Below are 18,478 nucleotides of genomic sequence, written 5' to 3'. Positions count from 1 at the left end.
CAGAATCCCGTTGCGGGCACGGAAGAGCTCCTGTCTCCCCCCACCCAAGGTGTATCCTGTGTCAAAATAGTACGAGGGGAGTCGCCCGCATTTTTACTGTTCCATGTGCACAGAATACTCCGCGTGGAGCAGAAAAAACAGAGACTACCCCACCTGCTCACTATTTCTCAAAACAGCTTGAAGGGGAAGGGAGGAGCTCCCCCCCCCCCACAGTGCCATTCTGAGGCCATTTGGGCTCTCCTTTATTTTTTAACGGCCAGACCCAACTCTTGAAAAACTTGCATGCCTAGCTTGACCCCAAGTTCTGAATGGGGACATGCTTTTCTGTAGAAACTTTTCTGTGGAAAAAGAAATGAATAATTACAATTTGAAGGTATTTTGTTTAAATGATTGCCTTTCTGAAAGGCAGATATTAGACCAGGTTCTAGTGAACCAAGTCAGTGACTCCTGGGGGAGTGTTTGTGTGTTCTTAAGAATCCAGCTGCAGCACCGTCTTCAGCGGCCAAGGGCGCGCTGTTGCTCTTTCCTCCGACAACTCTTTTTCTTTTCAAATGCAGCTGGGATCTAGCCCAGCTGTGATTCTGCCAGGAAAGCATGTGGCCGTGATTGCTTACAGATGTGCAATAACTCCCATATATGGTAAAAGATGAACTGCAAGAGCTGTACCATTATCATTAGGATTTAGCAGGCGGTTGACTCCGTTCCAGTTTGTATTTTTCAAAGCAACCGTAAGGACATTTTAAGATGGTTAAAATTCCCATAGCACCATTGCTGACTGTAAGAAAAAAAATTAAAATGGTACAGACGTTCATGTGGATCACAACAAACTTCTTGCAAAGTTTCACAAAGAAAAGAGGGAAAGTATAAAATGACAGTCCAGTTTTGTTAACTCTTTCATTTTAATCCTACATCTTCCTATAGAGGTCACTTGGTTAGGAAGGTTTTCTTGTTGTCTGAGTATCTCCAGCAAGGTGCTACCAAACTCAAACCTATCTATCTATCTATCTATCTATCTATCTATCTATCTATCTATCTATCTATCTATCTATCTAGCTAGCTAGCTAGCTAGCTAGCTAGCTAGCTAGCTAGCTAGCTAGCTAGCTAGCTATTTTAAAAAATTACTCAGACGATGTAAGGTACCCAATAAACAATGCAGTGGGACTAGGATTACAGACCTGGGGAAACAATGTACACAAACCCAAGAAAAACCGGTCTAAGGCATGACATTGTATAAGCCTGAATAGCTCACTAGCCCATACTTGTCAGAGTTTGGAAGCTAAGCAGGGTTGGCCGCGGTGAGTACTTGGATGGGAGACCATGAAGGGAGACCAAGGTTGCTCCAGAAGTTGGGAATAACAAGCCACTTCTGTTCGTCTCTTGCTTTGAAAATCCCATTAAAATTTGCCATAAATTGGTTGTGACTTGATGGCACTCTTTTATTATTATTATTATTATTATTATTATTATTATTATTATTATTATTATTATTATTATTATTATATGACATACCCTGATGCAGAAAGTTGTTTACAAAGATGCATAGAAAGCAAGGTGATACACACAATACGCATTGCAATAGACTATAATCCTATTCCTTTATCAAAGCAATTTCCTGAACTGTTCCAGTCACTAGAATACCTTGATCAAAATGCCCTCTCGGGTTGATGTGATGACGTCATTTCTGGGAAGTGATGTCATCACACAGGGGCCGGGAGAGCTCCTGTGCTTCCGAGTGGGCCAATTTGGGCCCAAACAGACTCGATTCTGCCCTTGGGGCCCAAATCGGCCTGCAGTGAAGTGCGGGACCACTCTTGGGGTGGTACAATGACATCATTTCAGTGACATAGTTGTACTGCCCCAGGAGCAGCCCAGGAGGCTGATTTCCCTTGCCGTACAGGTTAGTAGTGGCGGGGTGGGGGTGGAGATAGGGTTGTAGTCTCCCGGTGGAGGATTGGGAACCTATACATATCCCGGCTTCCTTTCTATGTGTGCGCGGGCTCCTGGCTTGCATGATGTCGTCACTTCTGTGAGTGACATCATCACATGGGGTCAAAGGGTGCCCCTGGGTCAAAGGGGGCCCCTTGTTGCTGCCACTGCCGGCTCTTGCTGCAACCGTGGCTGCTTGCTCTTGCTGCGACCACGGCCTGCTCTCATGGTGCAGGAGCATACCTCCTGCTCAGGGGTGCACCATGCAACCCAGGGAGGGGGCACCCCAGGGAGTTCGCCCCCCTCGCCAACCAGGTAAGTGGGTGTGCTGGTGGAGGGTGGGATCTGGGGATCCTCCACCCCCGGTGGGGGGGATGGCAACCCTAGTTGGAGAGTGGGAGCAGGGGATACCCCGGCCCCACCAAGGGACCTGGGATTCCTGTCCCAGGTTCAATCCCTGGTATCTCCAGCTAAATTGATCAAGTGGCAGGTGATATGTAAGACCTATTCCTGAGACCTTGGAAAGCCACTGCCAGTCAGAGGAGGGGATCCTGACTTTGATGGACAGAGTTTGATTCACTATAGGGCAGTTTCATGTTCATATGACATCCTCTTTACATTTTACGTTTATCAGCAATCATAATTATTGTTGGAAACTGGCAAAAATGGAAATCCTAATCAAATTCCCTTTCATTACATTCCAGGGTTTTTTTTGTTAATTAAATTTATATCCTGCTTTTCTATCATAAATTCCTCAAAGGAGCTTGCAACATTTTAAAAACACAATAGTATCTTCTCTTCTCCCCCTTGCCTCCACCAGTGTAATAGCTTTCCTACTGTTCCTCCTCGCCAGTACTCCTACTAGGGGCTTTCCGAATGAGACCGCTTAAGCTTGAATCCTGTAATCTATCACATATGACTGGTAAATATGACTTTAAGGCCTGACTTCAACAACATGCTGGCAAGGCACTTGTCTGCCGTGCTGGGCACATGCTCAGCATCTTGTTTAAACTGAACTACCTGTGCAGAGCAGCTGTGGCTATCTATGTACAGTTACTTTGCACATGCTGGATGTATGCAAAGTGCAAAGACCAGTTTCACCGGCATCGTCTTCTCTAATGAGAAGAAACAGGAGTCATTCCAGAAGTCTTGCTTACACTGATGTAAAAGACTTCGGGAGCTTGCTGACAGTGTCGAAAGCCAACAAGCATGCATTTTAGTCCTGTGTAATTTCTTGTTGGCTTGCTGTGCATAAACGAGCAATCTTTTGTACAGGAAAGCAAAATGTTTCGTATTCCTGAAACACAGATGAAATGGTACGAATTCGATGGATACTGTTTTATTGGCTTTAGGGTCATCTTATGCCCTTCTCAGGGTTGACTGAAGAGCTTGCAAAGGGATGTTCTTTCCCCAAATCATTGCATGTCTTCTAGCCTCCAAGCCTTTGGCACTTTTTAAGGCTTTCGCTTAAAATCGTGAGAACTACAGCTAGCCCAGTCTCATCAGATCTTGGAAGCTAAGTGGGGTCAGCCCTGGTTAGTAGTTGGATGGGAGATCACCAAGGAAGCTCAGGGTTGCTACGCAGAGGCAGGCAATGGCAAATTACCTCTGTTGGTCTCTTGCATTGAAAACTCCAGCAGGGGTCACAATAAGCCAGCTGCGACCTGACAGCAATTTGCACCACCATAAACTTGTTTTAGAAAAAGGTCACAGGGCTAGCAAAAAGACTATAGGAAGAGCAGACTGGCCAAGCAGCAGTGATAAATAACAGAAAGCCATGTAGGCAATACCAGAAGTTGGGTTTGTCCAGGCAAATAGCTAACCCCAAGCCCAACCTGGAAGCCTTGATTGATTGATTGATTTGATTTATACCCTAACCCTCCCCACAGATGGGCTCAGGGCAGCTAACAACATTTTAAAAATACATTAAAAGTCACAGAACCATAAAATCAATAATAATTTTTTAAAAGTCATTAAAATAGTCCAGGAGCAGGCTATTTACACAAATATTGGGAGTCCGTATATGGGCATAGCAGATGGCCAAGGGCAGCCCCAGAAGTGGTGGTCTTAGATGGAAGAAGGAGGATACGTGCTGGCACTCAGCCAAAGGCCCGGTGGAACATCTCCATTTTAAAGGCCCTGCGGAACTGTAACAGGTCCCGCAGGGCCTGGATCTCCAGCAGGAGAGTGTTCCACCAGGCCAGGGCCAGGGCAGAAAAAGCCCTGGCCCTGGTTGAGGCCAGACGGATGTCCTTCTGGCCGGGGACCACCAGGAGTTGCTTGTCTGCAGAGCGCAACACCCTGCAGGGGACGTAATGGAAGAGGCGCTCCAGGATAGCTCAAGAGGGAGATTGCTCACTGAAAATGAATTTCTCCCAGTGTCTTAATGTTTTGCTGTTGTCCTTTTATGGGTACTCAGGAATTGTGCTATCTCATTCTGTGGCCAATTTTCCCTTGCCAGCTATACCTACCAAACCTCCATTTCTGTCTTGATCATGCGCTTTGGAGTCCCTGGGAAGCAAAGTAAAGGCTGATGTTTATTGCTGCCCTTCCACATCAACAGAAGATCTCCTCAAAGATCCACTCTGATCAGGCAGGAATCCTGCTTACTGATCTGAACTCCACTTTTACCAATTACTCTCCTAAAGTCTCTCCTGCGAATTGCAGATTTTCCTCCAGCCTCTACCCTGATCCCATAAAGAACAAAAAAGATCATGCAGTGCCATCTGGTGCACATCTTCCTGGGAGTAAGCCCTGTTGAACAGACTTGTGTAGAATTCTGCTTAGGACTTCCTCTGCTTAAAAAAGGTCATTCTAAATTCTAGGCAGATATCCCTAACCATCCACCCTTATATGGAGCATCTCCCGAGATGTGGAAATCATTGCAGGGAGGGTCAAAAATCACTAGGTTATTTCCATGCCCAGGGCAGCATTTGGCATATTAATGCAGGGTGGCAAGGAAAGGGCACATTTGGAATAATGCATTAATAATAATAATTACTATAGTTATAATGAACTACCTTAGTAATTCAGTTCCACAGAAATATGTACATAACATAGATATATATATAGAAATATATCCGTACCAAATATAAAATATGTAAAATTACTTATGTTTGTATCACACATACATGTGCCCACGTGTGTGTGTGTATATGTTGCAACACACACAGGTTTTATATATATATATATATATGTAAACGAGCCCTCTGTCTGTCTATAAATGTTTGTGTGCGTGCGCATTTTTATACATTATCGGTAAATTGCAGTTTCCATTTCCAGATGTTGTTACATGAAAAGGGGCCCAGAAAGAGACCTGTATAGCTAGTTTATAACATCATGAGAATTAAACTTTTCCCCAACATGGGGGGGGGGTGCGTTTACAGGCCTCCAGATGCAGGCCTGGAGTTTTCCTGGAGTTACAGCTGATCTCCAGACTACAAAGATGTCTTCTCATGCAGCTTCAGAGGGTAAACTCTACAGAATCATATTTGTGCGGAGCTCACTCTCCTTTCCAAACTTTGCCCCGCACTTGCTACTCCCAGAAATCTCCAGGAATTTCCCAAGCTGGAGTTGGCAACCTGGGGGTGAAAAAGCAGTTTTTCCCCTCTCATGTTGCTTGTTCTCTCAGGCCCCTGTTGAATTCTTTGAGGGGTGCGGTTGCCAGCCTCCAGGCAGTGGCTGGAGATCTCCCGGAATTACAGCTGGTCTCCAGGCCACAGAGATCAGTTCACCCGGAGAAAATGGCTACTTTGGGGGGTGGACTCTATGGAATTATGCCATGCCAAGGTCCTTTCCCTCCCCAACCCCCCTTTCTCCAGGTTTGTCCAGGTTTCACCCCCTAGATCTCCAGGAATTTCCCAACTTGGAGCTGGCAACCGTGGCGGGGGGGGGGGGTAAGAGGCACAAATTGACTGTCGCGTCCAACATTCAATATATCAAGAAACTTTATCCAGGGACTGGCGTCGAATTGTGCGGCTCATTGGCAGAATCGCAGCGCTGTTGTTTTCTGTTAAGCGTCGTGGCCGTACTGCGAGTAATGCAATGCTGCAGCGCAAAAGCGTAAAAAAGGGAAGCTAGGAAATTTCAAGGGGCTGCCCACTGCGCGGGTGCCCGGTCGCCCCAGCCCACCTCCACCCTCCAGACGGGCGCAGCCAGAGGCCGTTCCGCGAGTCGCCAGCGGGGGCTGCTCTCCAGCTGCAGCCGAGCCGCGGTGCCTGCGCTCCCTCCCTTCTGCAAGCAGAGCTCCAGCCTCCAGCCCCTCCTAATCCTCTTTCCTTCTCCTTCCACTCTTCGGTAACTCAGGGACAGAGGAGAAACTTCCTAAAAAAAACTGCCCGCCGGCCAAAGGGCTGCCCGGGGGTCGTCTCAGCCCCCTGCTTTCCCTCCTCGATGTAAATCTGCCCTTCCAGTCTTTGCACTATGAAGCCAGCCTACTTCTTCATCCCTTTCCTGCTCCAGAGTTGCTTTCTCTTGAGAAAGGTCCTAGCCCAAAGGACAGAAATCTCCAGGAATGGCGTCGCCTTTCAAGGTAAGGATGGATCTGGGCGTTGGAGCACTTCCTCCTGTCACATCTCTCCCGTGCTTTTAAAAAATGTATTTGTTTTAATGTTGTGGAAATGGAGGGTTAAGCTGCAACTTTGACACAGCCAGGGATGCAGAGCATGCTGTCCCATACCCATCAGTGCAGATTTCCTTTTGGTCAGATAGCATAGCCTCTTCTGCATGCAACCACAGTTGCAGTTTTTAAGAGTTTAAGGTTAACAGTGTTCTCAGAATGTCACGCCAAATGCCGTGTTTGGTTTGTATAGAGGAATCTTTCAAAATAACTAGCTTTCATTTTACTTTCGGGTAGTGCAATTTCTGGAATAACAATAGTTTGGGTGCCCCTCGTTTGAGGGGATTTCACTGACAAATTTCAATCTGGATGAGTTGTGAGAGAGAACAAACTTGCAGGCACTTACGAAAAATGTCGTGACAATATCCAAATATTATCCTACTTTCTGAAGAGATTGTTAAGGCCAAAAAAGAGGGGGGGGGGGATGTCCAGTTTAACCCTGAATTTGATCCCCAAAGAAATAGTATAGAAGGCTTAGACATCTACTGAAGTATCTTTAACTGTTTATACTGGAAAGTTTGCTCGGTGACACATTTTTCCTCAGAAACAGAATCTTTGCCTTCAGACTTTTTTCCCCTCTCTCTCTCTAAAAGAAAAGCTCTAAGGCAGAGTGTTTGAAGTTAAGCTGTATATGGGATCTGGGCTGCCTCGTTGGCTCTGCCCCAGTACGTGAATATGCCTGAGGGGATTTGTACACACATATACACTACTGCACACAGATTCCAGATGCTCCAACCGGATCCTCTCTTTTTACAGAGTTTGGATCAAGGGTATTAGAGGTTGTGTGCACAGGCCCACAAATGTGTGGCCGTTGGAAGGGGTGAAGGATGCACACCTGTGTCTCTGTACAGATTGGCCCTCTGCGCAGGGTGTGTGACAATTTCTCATATTTATTGTGCTCTAAATGAGATTCCTGTATAAACATGGTGGGACATGGGCTAGTTCTAAAACTACCTACTCACAACAGAAGCCAGAAAACAATTACTTTTCGCTTGCCCCATAGGACTTGATTATTGGTTTTCTTGTGCCTGAACAACATATCCTCGTTCTATATCAGAATCGATTTTTAAAATTTTGCTAATTGTGGGGTGGGGTGGGGGAAGGCCCAAAGCCCTGCCAGAGGTGCCAAACTGGTTGTGCGGTTCTTTGAATTGTGGCCTGCCTACCACTTTCTTTAGCAGGCCTCTTTCATAAATTTAATGATAATATAGTACCTTTGGATGTTCTTTGGATGGTTGTATATTCCTTAAAACCACATGATAAGGGAGGCTGCTTTCGTGGAGCTGAAGCAATAAGTGACTTAATGAAAATGTGACAATGGCAAGATGCAGGTTGGGGCCTTGCTCTTTGTCGATTCTCTGGTAGACCAGCTGTCTTTATTTCTACCCTCCCGATACTGAGTTCAGCTTCACCAAGTTATCTGACAGGTTTTCTGCAGAATCTTGTAACATGAGAAACCTTCCAGAAATATTATTTTTTAAATCCCTCTTTTTGATTTTGAACAGATTGCCCCGTGGACTTGTTTTTTGTCCTGGATACCTCTGAAAGTGTTGCCTTAAGGGAAAAGCCATTCGGAGCCTTGGTTGACAAGATTACAGCCTTCACCAACCTTTTCATTGATAAATTGACAGAGAGGTAATATTATTGAGGTGTAAACAGATTTCCTGCCCTGGAAGCTAGCGTAGTAAAACACCCAGACATGGGAGTTTCAGGTGTTTTGTTTTAAATGGTTGAAATGGTCAAGAAATACTGACGTTATTCATATAAAATATTTTACAAAGTCTGCAACATGAATTTATAAATATCTGTTTCATGTGTGTATGTGTGTGTGATATTTCCTTGTCATTGCCCAAAACTTCATAGGGGTGTTTTGTACTCTTACTTGCAAAGCACCAGGTGAGGAGACATGCCTCTCAATATGGTTACGAGTCACAAGATCCCCTTTTTGTTTTGCCTCTTTCTGTTCCCTGAAACTCCTGTATGGAAAAAGATTGTGGACTTTTAAAAACGCACACACCTAGGGCTGAACTTGCTACCTTTCTACAAGCTCTGGTCCAGTATGTTTCACAGCAGTGAAAAGGAGAGAAATGGACGTTTTTCCCAAATGGAAATAAGCGGTGGGGAAAGCTTCGTCTGCTAACTCTGAGAGTGTCTGGTTTCTGTTAACAGCTCAGAAGCTGGAACAATAATAATTTTTTTAAAGCTTAGCAAGCGAGGGATACATATGGACTCATTGGGGGCATGTCTTTTTCCTGCTGTATCCTCCTTCTCACATCATCATCATCAATATATCTAATTCTGAATATGGCCAAATCTGTGGATACTTAAATATGGAGACCAGAGCCATGAACAGCTTTTTCTAAAAGCCTGAGAAAGGCTCCAGGTTTGCAGAAAAATCTGAAATCTAAAAAAAAATCCCCAAACTAACAGAAGCAGCACCTGTAGCTTTAAGAAACAAATGCCCTCTGTGGCTGTAGCTAGGCAACTACAACGGTATTACCAGTTGAAACCGTGGTTTCTGTCAGTAAAAGGGAGGGGCAGGACACTTTCTAGGGCAGTTTTGTGGGGGAGGACTGTTTGGGGCTAGGCCCATGGCTATGACCTGACTGGTATGACTCACCCAGGCCTGACTGATTGCTACTGTTCAATAGCAGCCACCCCACCAGAGCCAGAGTGATGTAGTGATGTAGTGACACTGAGTTTCAGTGTGATGTAGTGACACATCACAGAGTTTCAGATGAGGATCTGGAAGGCCCAAGTCAAAATCCTACCTCTGTTGTGGGAGCTCTGTGGAGACCTTGGGCCAGTCACGTCCCCCCAGCCTAACATACCTCACAGGGTTGTTGTGAGGATGAAATGGAGGGCAGGAGAACAATGTAAGCTGCTTTGAGGTATAAATGAAGACATTTAATATATATAGCTGTAGATGGGAGACAGATAAAAAGTAGGTTGGGTGGTGGATGGGAAAGAAAGAAGCAGGGAAAAGGGAGGATGGAAAAAGAAAATAGTGGGGAAGGAGGATAAAGGGGATACAGGGGGAAATGAAATGTCCCCTTCAAATTCTTGTGAGTCTCCCACTTGTTACTTCCTGTTTCCCTCCCCCTGGCACCCTCCATAATCCTCCCCCTTTCCCTTCATCTTTCTCTTCCCCCCTGCCACCCACACACTAAACTATCTGTCCCTCCCCATCTCATGTTCCCTTCTTCCACTTGGCAGTGTTGCACCTTTTCTTTCACCAACCGTCTACCTTTTCTGTTAATGCCCCTTCAGGTTCTCCTTCTCTCCCCTTTACTTGCTTATTTCCCTCCTTTTACCTTTTTCAGTCTCTCTTCCCCCTCCCCTGCCTTTGACAGACGAAAGCTTGGAAGGCTCTGCAATATTGTTGTGGTTGCTTAGCAACCCACAAAATGGCCGCTGAGATCTCAGAACATAGTCTCAAAGAGATCTCAATGGGCATTCATCCCCTTAAAGCGACAGATCTTGTTTCAATGGGAGGTTAACCTCCCAATTTTTTAAAAGATTTCAGATTTTTCTGCAAGATGGGGGTTCCTTCAGGTTGTAGAACATCCCTCCCCCATCTCTGTCCCATTGTGTGGATTTCAGAATTAGATATAATGATGTCATAAGTTGGGTTTATTGTTTATACTATTCATTTATCCAAATCAGAGCTGCCTTGTTTCCCCAGCATATGGCCAAAATATACATCTAAATACGCCTGAAAATATCTTGCACGTTGCTCACCATTTCTCTTATTGTTGTGCAAGAATAATAAAAGTGGCTAGGTTGCCAGCTTTTTTTACTGGCCCTGTTCCTGTGTTTGTTCAGCAGCAGCTTGGCATGCGGAGATATTTTTGAGTGAAACTTTTTTTTTGTCACAATGATGAGAATAGCTGTGTCAACAATATCTGCATTTAATAGCAAAAACTAGGAAAACGCAAGAAGTGTCATGTGTGCAATCACCAGGCCAATCCAAAGAAAATTAGTTGTGCTTTAGTCTCTGCTGCAGGTGCTATATTGAGGTCCTATATTGTACTATATTGAGAGACAGGTACTATATTGAGAGACCTCAATATAGTATCTGTGGGCACCATGGTACCCACCAACATCTTTCCTGGGGGCCCCAAAGTGTTTTTAGAAAGTGGGTGGGGCCACATGGGGCTTTTACAAAGCAAGGCTTCTGAACGGCCTTTGGAAATTTAATTGGCTGTGCAGATTTTTAAAAACATTGCTTTAGCAGCAGCTGCCACCACACAAGGTTCTTCACTGTGTGTGAGGGCGAGCTGGGGCAGCCATTTTGCAGCTGGCTCCGCCTCTTGCAGCAGCCAAGTTGTGACAGCTATTTTGTGGCTCCGCCCACTACCCTGTGTCAGAATTCCAATGGTGCCCACAAGCTCAAAAAGGTTGGGGATCCGTGCCCTACTGAAATCAGGGGAATTGAAAGATGCTCTGTTTGGTGGTAAACTCTGCCCTTTTTCTCCCTGTGTGACATCCACACTGGTAGGTATGACAAATCTCACCATCTTTTGGCAGAAAGGAGTTCAGGATACAAGCCAATGCAGGGATCTACAAGAATCTTTTCCCTAGCCAGTCTTCATTAGGCACATGCAGGAAATTTGGGCCTGTGATGAATCTGTAAAATGAAGAGGCATTCATTCCTCTTGTACAATGAAAGTTTGTTTTTTTAAAGGTGCATTTTAGGTGTATGTTTTGGTCATGTGCTGTGGAAACCAGACATCACTGAACACTGCTGATTATTCTTAGAGAAGACCCCATCATCGTTTTTTAGGCTTGACAGGCCTCCTACCAGCAAGTGGCAGAAGAAAAATAAAATTAAAAACAGCCCAGAAGTACACGTGACAAAGGGTAGCTCTAGGAATTGCTGGAAACATTGTAGTTTTCACATAGAGTTTCTGGTGATTCCTAGAGTTACCTTTTGTCACATCTAGATTGTCCCTGGAAGTGATGTATCACTGTCAGCACTGCCCCACTCCCCCTTATCCCTGCCGCCAACCCTTCCTCTGGTTGCCATACTTGGCCTGGCAACCCTAGGCCTTGTTGATGGCATTGGCATATTCCAGTGTACTACGGCAGATGTTCGCTTTTGTCCTTATTGTGTGGACAGCTGGATCTGACCTCCACTCCACAAATTAATTAAAATAGGGGGAAGAGCAAATGTTCTGAATGTGCACGTTATGAAATCCTGCATTACAACCTCTAACGGCTGAACAGCTGTCGCCACTTCAGCTACAGTTGGGAGTTGCCAACCTCCAGGTGGGGCCTGTAATCCTCCCAGAATTAAGCTCATCGCCAGACTACACAGATCTGTTCCCCTAGGGAAAATCGCAGCTTCAGAGGGAAGACTGTATGGCAGTGGTTCCCAGCCTTTTAGAGTATGAGGACCCTTTTTAACATTAAAAAAACCCTGCAGTTGCCCCACATAATAGTGGTTATATTATTAGTATCCATTGATTGAGAATATATAATGACCAAAAGGTCAAAATGACAATGCTTCGGGCACATACGGATTTGTAGACCCCTTGCAATAACTTCATGGTCCCCCAGGGGTCCCCACTGCTCTATGGGATACCATAAACTCCCCCCTACACAGGCCCTGCCCTCAACTCGCTAGGAATTTTCCAGGCCAGCATTGACAACCCTAGATACAACATATAAGCCTCTCCGTATGTTAGTATGATGCCAGTTTTGAGGTCAATGCCAGAAAGGATTGAGGAGGCAGGAGAACTGACCCCGTTTTACAGCATTATGCTGGCCTTCAAGCGATCTCATCACACAGCGTGCTGTTTCTTGCCAAACAGAAGAGTGTTGGATATTCTTATCTCTGTGCATGTGTTTGCCTCTTCTGTAGTGTCAGTGGATATACATGAGCACTAAAGCGCATGCAGTGCACAGCAGTGATCTGTTGATAATCTCCTGTGGAGCAGTTAATGCCTTTCTGGTATCCCGTGAACCCAAATACCCTTTTAAAACAGCTTTTATGTTGGTGGAAGATGGGCAGTTGTGGAGTGAATGAATACAGCATGCTGGAGGTTGCAGCTGTATTTAACAGTGTGGGGAAGTGCCTCGTGCAGTGATCCTTGGTGCAATCATGTCCATGTTTTTGTGCACAAAGTGTTAACCTAGGATGAGAAGAGTTCTAGTGCACATTATTGTTGTTCCAGGGATCCCCACATTCTCTTCTGCCTGCTTTCTGCTTTATCTGGAAGAAAATTTCTAATGTTAATTTCAGAAATGATTGGGGGTGCTGAGAACTTCACAATAATGTAGCCAACATTGCACTTTGTTTTGTTGGAAATGCCTGCTTATTTGGAGCGTGTGTGTGTCAAATCTTTCTTGATCCTTCTGAGATTTAATTGCAGTTCAAACCAAGCAGCATTGCCGGAGAGATTGCATCTTCGTAGTCAGTGACAGCACTTAGCATGGGGGCCGGCTTGACTATGGCTCATTGCTCATGTGTTAATTGCTGGGACATTGTGAGATGTCTCTTTTAAAATCAGTAAAGTTAGGTTGTGTTTTTGTGCCTGCACAGTGGGTGGCAGTCACCCATAGGCAGCATTCCTTCAACTTCTCTTCTTTCCTCGCTCTCTACGACCTTTCCCCTCCACCCTCAAAAACACAAAACTCCACAGCTAGTAAAGTCCTGACCAATTTCATTTCATATTCTTCTTCTGGGAGCTGCCATCCCATACAAACGAGTGTTGTCCCATTGTATAGAAAATGAATCTGGCTAAAAGGCATCGGTAACAATGAACGAGCTTATCTTCAGGACATACAAATCATAAACAAACAAACAATCCTTGGCTTTTTGTAGCTCATCCCTAATCAGAATACAGCTTGTTTTGTAAGTTGGTATTATTTTTATTTGGGCAGAATTGTGTGTGGGGGGGGGGGAGTGGAAAAGAATTTGAGTGGCATATGTGCTGTGTATGGCTGGAGAGCTCCAGATAATACAATTGATCTCCAGCCGACAGAGATCAGTTCCCCTGGAGAAAACGGCTGCTTTGGAGGGTGGACTTTATGGCATCATACCCCACTGAAGACCCTCTCCTCCCAAACCCTGCCTTCTCCAAGCTTCACCCCTAAAATCTCCAGGAATTTTGCAACCCAGACCTGGCAACCCTAATGCTGTGTGCGGAGGGAGAACTTTGGCAAAGCGTTGTGAGTTGGTGCTCAAAGGATCTATTTCCAGACATTTTTGAACGGTCAGAAGAAGTGTTTGTTTGTTTATGTTCAAGAAAGCTTCATAACACTTTGCTTGCAAATTGCAATCTGATTTGGGGGGGCGAGGTCCAAGCACATGCGGTTTGCTGCAGTTCATGCCTTGTTAGAAAAAAAAGTTACCAATGCATACTAGCACACATGTCTACCGATCACAGGGCAAAAGAGGATGCCTCATGCGATTTGGGCCGGTCAGTATTTCCATTTGCACTGTGATTTAATCAGTTTCCCTGTGTGCTATTCCATTGATAACCTGCTAGGGGAAATTTGTCATAAACTGAAAATAAAACAAATGGCTCATATGAACATCTGGAATTCAAAAACAAAAGAATGATGAATTGCTAATGTATTGGTGCTCTTCCAATAGCAAGATCAGGTCATTCAAAAAGTCAGACTCTGGGGAAGGATTTGGATGGGGGAAATTTAGCAACCATCCCTTTCTAAAAACTATGGGTTGGATCCAGAGGTAGATTTCTGCTAATGGAAATTTCTGCCAATTCTCCCCTTCCATTGCAGACCCCCCCCCCCCAATTAGCCCCTCGTGCTCTTTCTTAACCTGCATGCCTGTCCCCCAGGAGCACCGTACATGGGAGTATTTTAGGCTGCTATGGAACGGGGGAGGCCATAAAGTCCGGTTCCACTGAGAGAGAGCTCTTCTGTCAATGTAAACTGGATCCAAAACCATGTCTGTGCTGCATCAACTCGGTCAATCTATGGCTTTGGTGGCTATGAGGAATATTTTTCACAGTTTAAAGGTACTGTTAAAATGCCAAGATGTGAATGAGAAAAAGGCTGCTGTTAAAACATCCGAGAGACAAGGTGTGAAAATACCTTGGAAGAAGGCATGAATGTTGATCGTTTCAGATTTGTGCTTGTTGGCAAAGATGAGCTTTCGTGTAACTTCTTGCAAGTTTCACTAACTGCCAGACCCTTCACGAGAAAGCCAAGGTTTGACGTAATGCTTTCTTCCCAAAAGAAATATGCGAGAGAGTGCAAAGAGCTTTAACAATTAGAACACGGGTTGATTGCTGGGCAGAACTGATGTCACAACATGTTTTGCCACCGGAGGCAGTCTTAGCCAATGGGCAACTGGGAGGCTGTCCCCAGACACCATACTGGGGGGACCCACCACTGAAGCCCCATCCCCAAATGGAGGAGGAGGAAGAGGAGGAGAAGTTCCTGCTGCCAATGCTTGCCCCTATTCAGGGTTCAGATCACCCACTTGTGGCAACAGCTGATCACGCCCACCCCATCTGGCACTTAGAGAGCCAGGTCTGTTGTAGCGCCTTGCACACACTTTGCCTGCTACATATGGGGCTCAGATAGCTATGGCAACCACTTATACCTACACCATCTAGACCTTGGGTAGCCAGCACTGCAGCTGCGGATTGAGAAGCCCCTTTCTTGGGTTGCCACCAATCTAGCTCAAATTGGAGGAGGGGCAACTAAAGTAGGACCTCCAAAGACAACCAAGGTGGTTGAGTAGGTTCATATGGGAGTAGGCCATTGATAGCTTAGAAGGTAAGGGGATGGATATAATTAAGGTGACATTGCTTTGGTTTGTAAATGAAATCTGTTCACTGCCCTGGAAGTCGTGAAGAAGAGGAGGGAGGGAGGGAGATCCTGAAGTTTCTTTAAGAGAACCAACCATATCTCTTTCCTTTATTAGGGACTGTTTATGTAGATTCCGTACACGTGTTTGCTCTCTTAAGTACAGTGTGATGTTATGAAGCAAACTCATGTCTCTGAGATCTATCAGTTCTCTGTTAAGGGTTGCCAGCACAAGGCTAGCAGCTGGTAGGAGACTGACCTGTGGTGCAGGCTTTGCTGGTGACATAATTATATCACTAGTGGTATGATGACATTGCTTCCAATGTGACCAAAAACGACTTCATTATGTTGCCAGCAATGTCTTAGCAGATTTAACCATAGACTTTTGACTGAAAGCTGGAGTCACTGTCAATGTGATGATGTCGCTTCCGGTTGCACAGGAAGTGACATCACGTCAGGATGCCACCAACAACACCCCCCCCCCCATTTTCCTTGTCCATTTTTCTCCTGCCACCCAGTTGAGCAGCAGGAGGAGGAGTCAGCTGGGAGCAGAAGATGTCCCACCCTAAGTGGGAACCTGGTAATCTCACTCCCCTTTCCTAGCCTCTTTGGAAAGTTAGTGGAGGCGTTCGATTATATAGTGTGGCAGATACTGGAATGCCTGAAGTGCCAAAATTAAGGAAATCTTTCTCTATTTACAGGTATTACCGGTGTGACCGGAATCTGGTGTGGAATGCCGGCGCCCTGCATTACAGCGATGTGGTTGAGGTGATCAAGGGGCTCACCCGTTTGCCTGATGGGAAAGAGGACTTGCAGAAGAGGGTGTCCTCTGTGGTTTCTATCGGCAAAGGCACATACACGGACTGTGCCATCAAGAGAGGGATTGAAGAGCTGCTCATTGGGTGAGTGGGCTTTGGTTGTGCTGTTAACAGAGGAAGGGGAAAGCAAGTGAATGTATTCCCAGCTGGCTGTTGAAGGAAGTCGGAGCAGAACAATCCTGGCTGACTGATGGGATGCTTGGGGCCAAAACGGCTGCCTGATTGCATAGGCCCAAGTTAATGCAAGGTTTTTTTGTGCGTGTGGTGATGGTGGTGGTAGTGGTACTCACCGATACTGAGTACCGGAACTATTGCCAGTGGTGAGGCTCTCCCGAGTTCTGAAGGGAGAATTGGTAGAAATTGGTGCAACCTCATATATGAGTATCAGCACTTCTTTCTTGTTTTTGTTTTTTTACCAAAAAAGCACCGAGTTAATGATAATATGTAGTAGCAGCAGTGGTAGTAGTAACAGGGTGGTTAGACTTCTGGCCACAGCCCTGCAACGAAACATTGCTCAGATTTCTGGCACAGAATTGTGGAGAATTTGACTTTGTGGAAATGTGAAAACTTTGGATAAGTCAAATCTTGTAAAGCAGCTAAGTTTAGATGGGTCTTCTAGTGGCTGGAATGTGGGCTTTGTTTGTTCTTCAAAACTCCTTTCTCTTCCTTGTGGACGCTGTTATTTAGATATTGTATGTACAACTATATATTGTTAAAGCACCCCCCTCCCCCTGCAAACCGTTCTTCATATGGGTGAGGCTGCTCCAATGGTTGAAGAGATGTCTCTGTTAGTAAATGCAACAGCCATCCATGCCTTTGCCCAGACGTCTGGGCGGAGACTGAGAGTCGGATACGAAATACACGCGACCGAGCAAGTGTCTGTATTCTTGCCTTACCCCAAGTTCTCATGTCCAGCATTCTATCGATGAGCATGTGTCCTGGTCCAGGCACGCATTCAAAATTTTCTGCTCCAGTGGAGCCACGACAGCCCACGTATGCGGTCACGATCAGTAAGTCAGCAATGCAGAGCGTCCTTATTTCCTATATCTTTCACTTCCTATCTGTGCAAAGTGGAGAAGCATGATGGAATATCTTGGAGGTACGTGGAGAAAACCCGTGCCACCGCGAACACAGGTTCGATGGAGGGCCTGTAGTCCTGGTGCGTGTAGTTGAAAACAACATTGGAACAGTTTTCATGTCATTCACGTGTAATTCGTATCGTGTGGCCTGGCTCTGAGGCAAATAGGGTAGCATATGACCAGGATAGACTTTTCTGCAAAACTTTTTTCCCCCAGATAGTGTATTGCTAACAAAAAGGGATGTGTGCAGTAAGTTTAAAACCCACTTTGCGAAATATCAAAGGAACAGTGCTATGCGCTGGAAATCTCTGTGTCAAATCTCACCCGAGCCATAAATTCCCCATGCTGCCACTATGCTCTCAGCCACATCTACCTTTGCAGGGTTGCTGTAAGGATAAAAATGGAGAAAGGAAAACAATGTATGCTCTCCTGAACTCCTTAGAGGAAAGAAGGGCTGGATAAAAATGTCCTATATGGATAGGTAGGCATGGCCACAGTCAAATTGGCCACCATTTATTTATTTATTTAAAAACATTTGTGCACCACCTTTCTACCCAAATAGCGTCCTCAGTGGTGAACATTAAAACATTTAAAAAGTTAAAACTTAAAATTTTCTCCGTGTCCACCCATTTGCAATATGGGAGCAACAATACGAACTTGGTAGGATTGTTCTAAAGGAGTTCAGGAATGTCTGTAAAATGGTTTCAACATTCTAAAGTGCTGTGTAGATGAAAAGTGTGGTCATTACATTATGGATGATTCTATCCGTACAGAGCACCTGAAGTTTTCACAATGGCAGATCAAAACGAGAAGAAACGTGGTTACATTTTTTGCACTGAAAAGATAATCAGACTTTTGGATTTCAAATCCAGTATTTTTTCTCCTAAAATCTGTTTGATTTTTCAATGTGAAGTCCTCAGTCATATATGTGCATGATACTATACGCTTCCTATGCTATACAGGGGCTGGTTGCCTTTGAAAGGCATTTGCAAAATTCAGCTGGTCTAGAATACTTTGGCAAGAGTGTTAATGGGGACTTCTCACAACCAACATGGCTGTTTCCAATCAGATGTTTTGTTTTACCTTAACTTCCTCTTTACAGGAGTAACTACATGACATTGTCCTCTCTTCGTCCTGTTTTTGTGTTTTCCCTTACTTTGCTGTGATCTTTCCCAAACCTGGATTGATATGATCTTTCTGGAAAGATTGCAGTCAAAATGCCTTTGGACACTACATTGACAGGAAGATGC

General features: G+C 45.1%; 1 protein-coding gene across 1 annotated transcript in view; it reads left to right on the top strand.

Moving 5' to 3' along the window:
* The first annotated feature begins 5,939 nt into the window (after nucleotides 1-5,939).
* The window catches only part of COL6A1 (collagen type VI alpha 1 chain), a 65,005-nt gene continuing 52,466 nt past the window's right edge, over nucleotides 5,940-18,478 (top strand). The window contains exons 1-3 of the mRNA XM_054978062.1: nucleotides 5,940-6,457; nucleotides 8,050-8,179; nucleotides 16,033-16,233. Of these exons, the coding sequence (XP_054834037.1) occupies nucleotides 6,349-6,457; nucleotides 8,050-8,179; nucleotides 16,033-16,233 (440 nt within the window). The 5' untranslated portion in view covers nucleotides 5,940-6,348. The remainder of the gene's footprint in view (nucleotides 6,458-8,049; nucleotides 8,180-16,032; nucleotides 16,234-18,478) is intronic.

The sequence above is a fragment of the Eublepharis macularius genome, chromosome 1 (genome assembly GCF_028583425.1).
Source record: "Eublepharis macularius isolate TG4126 chromosome 1, MPM_Emac_v1.0, whole genome shotgun sequence".
In the NCBI taxonomy this organism is placed as follows: Eukaryota; Metazoa; Chordata; class Lepidosauria; order Squamata; family Eublepharidae; genus Eublepharis; species Eublepharis macularius.
This window is presented reverse-complemented; position numbering and strand designations above follow the sequence as displayed.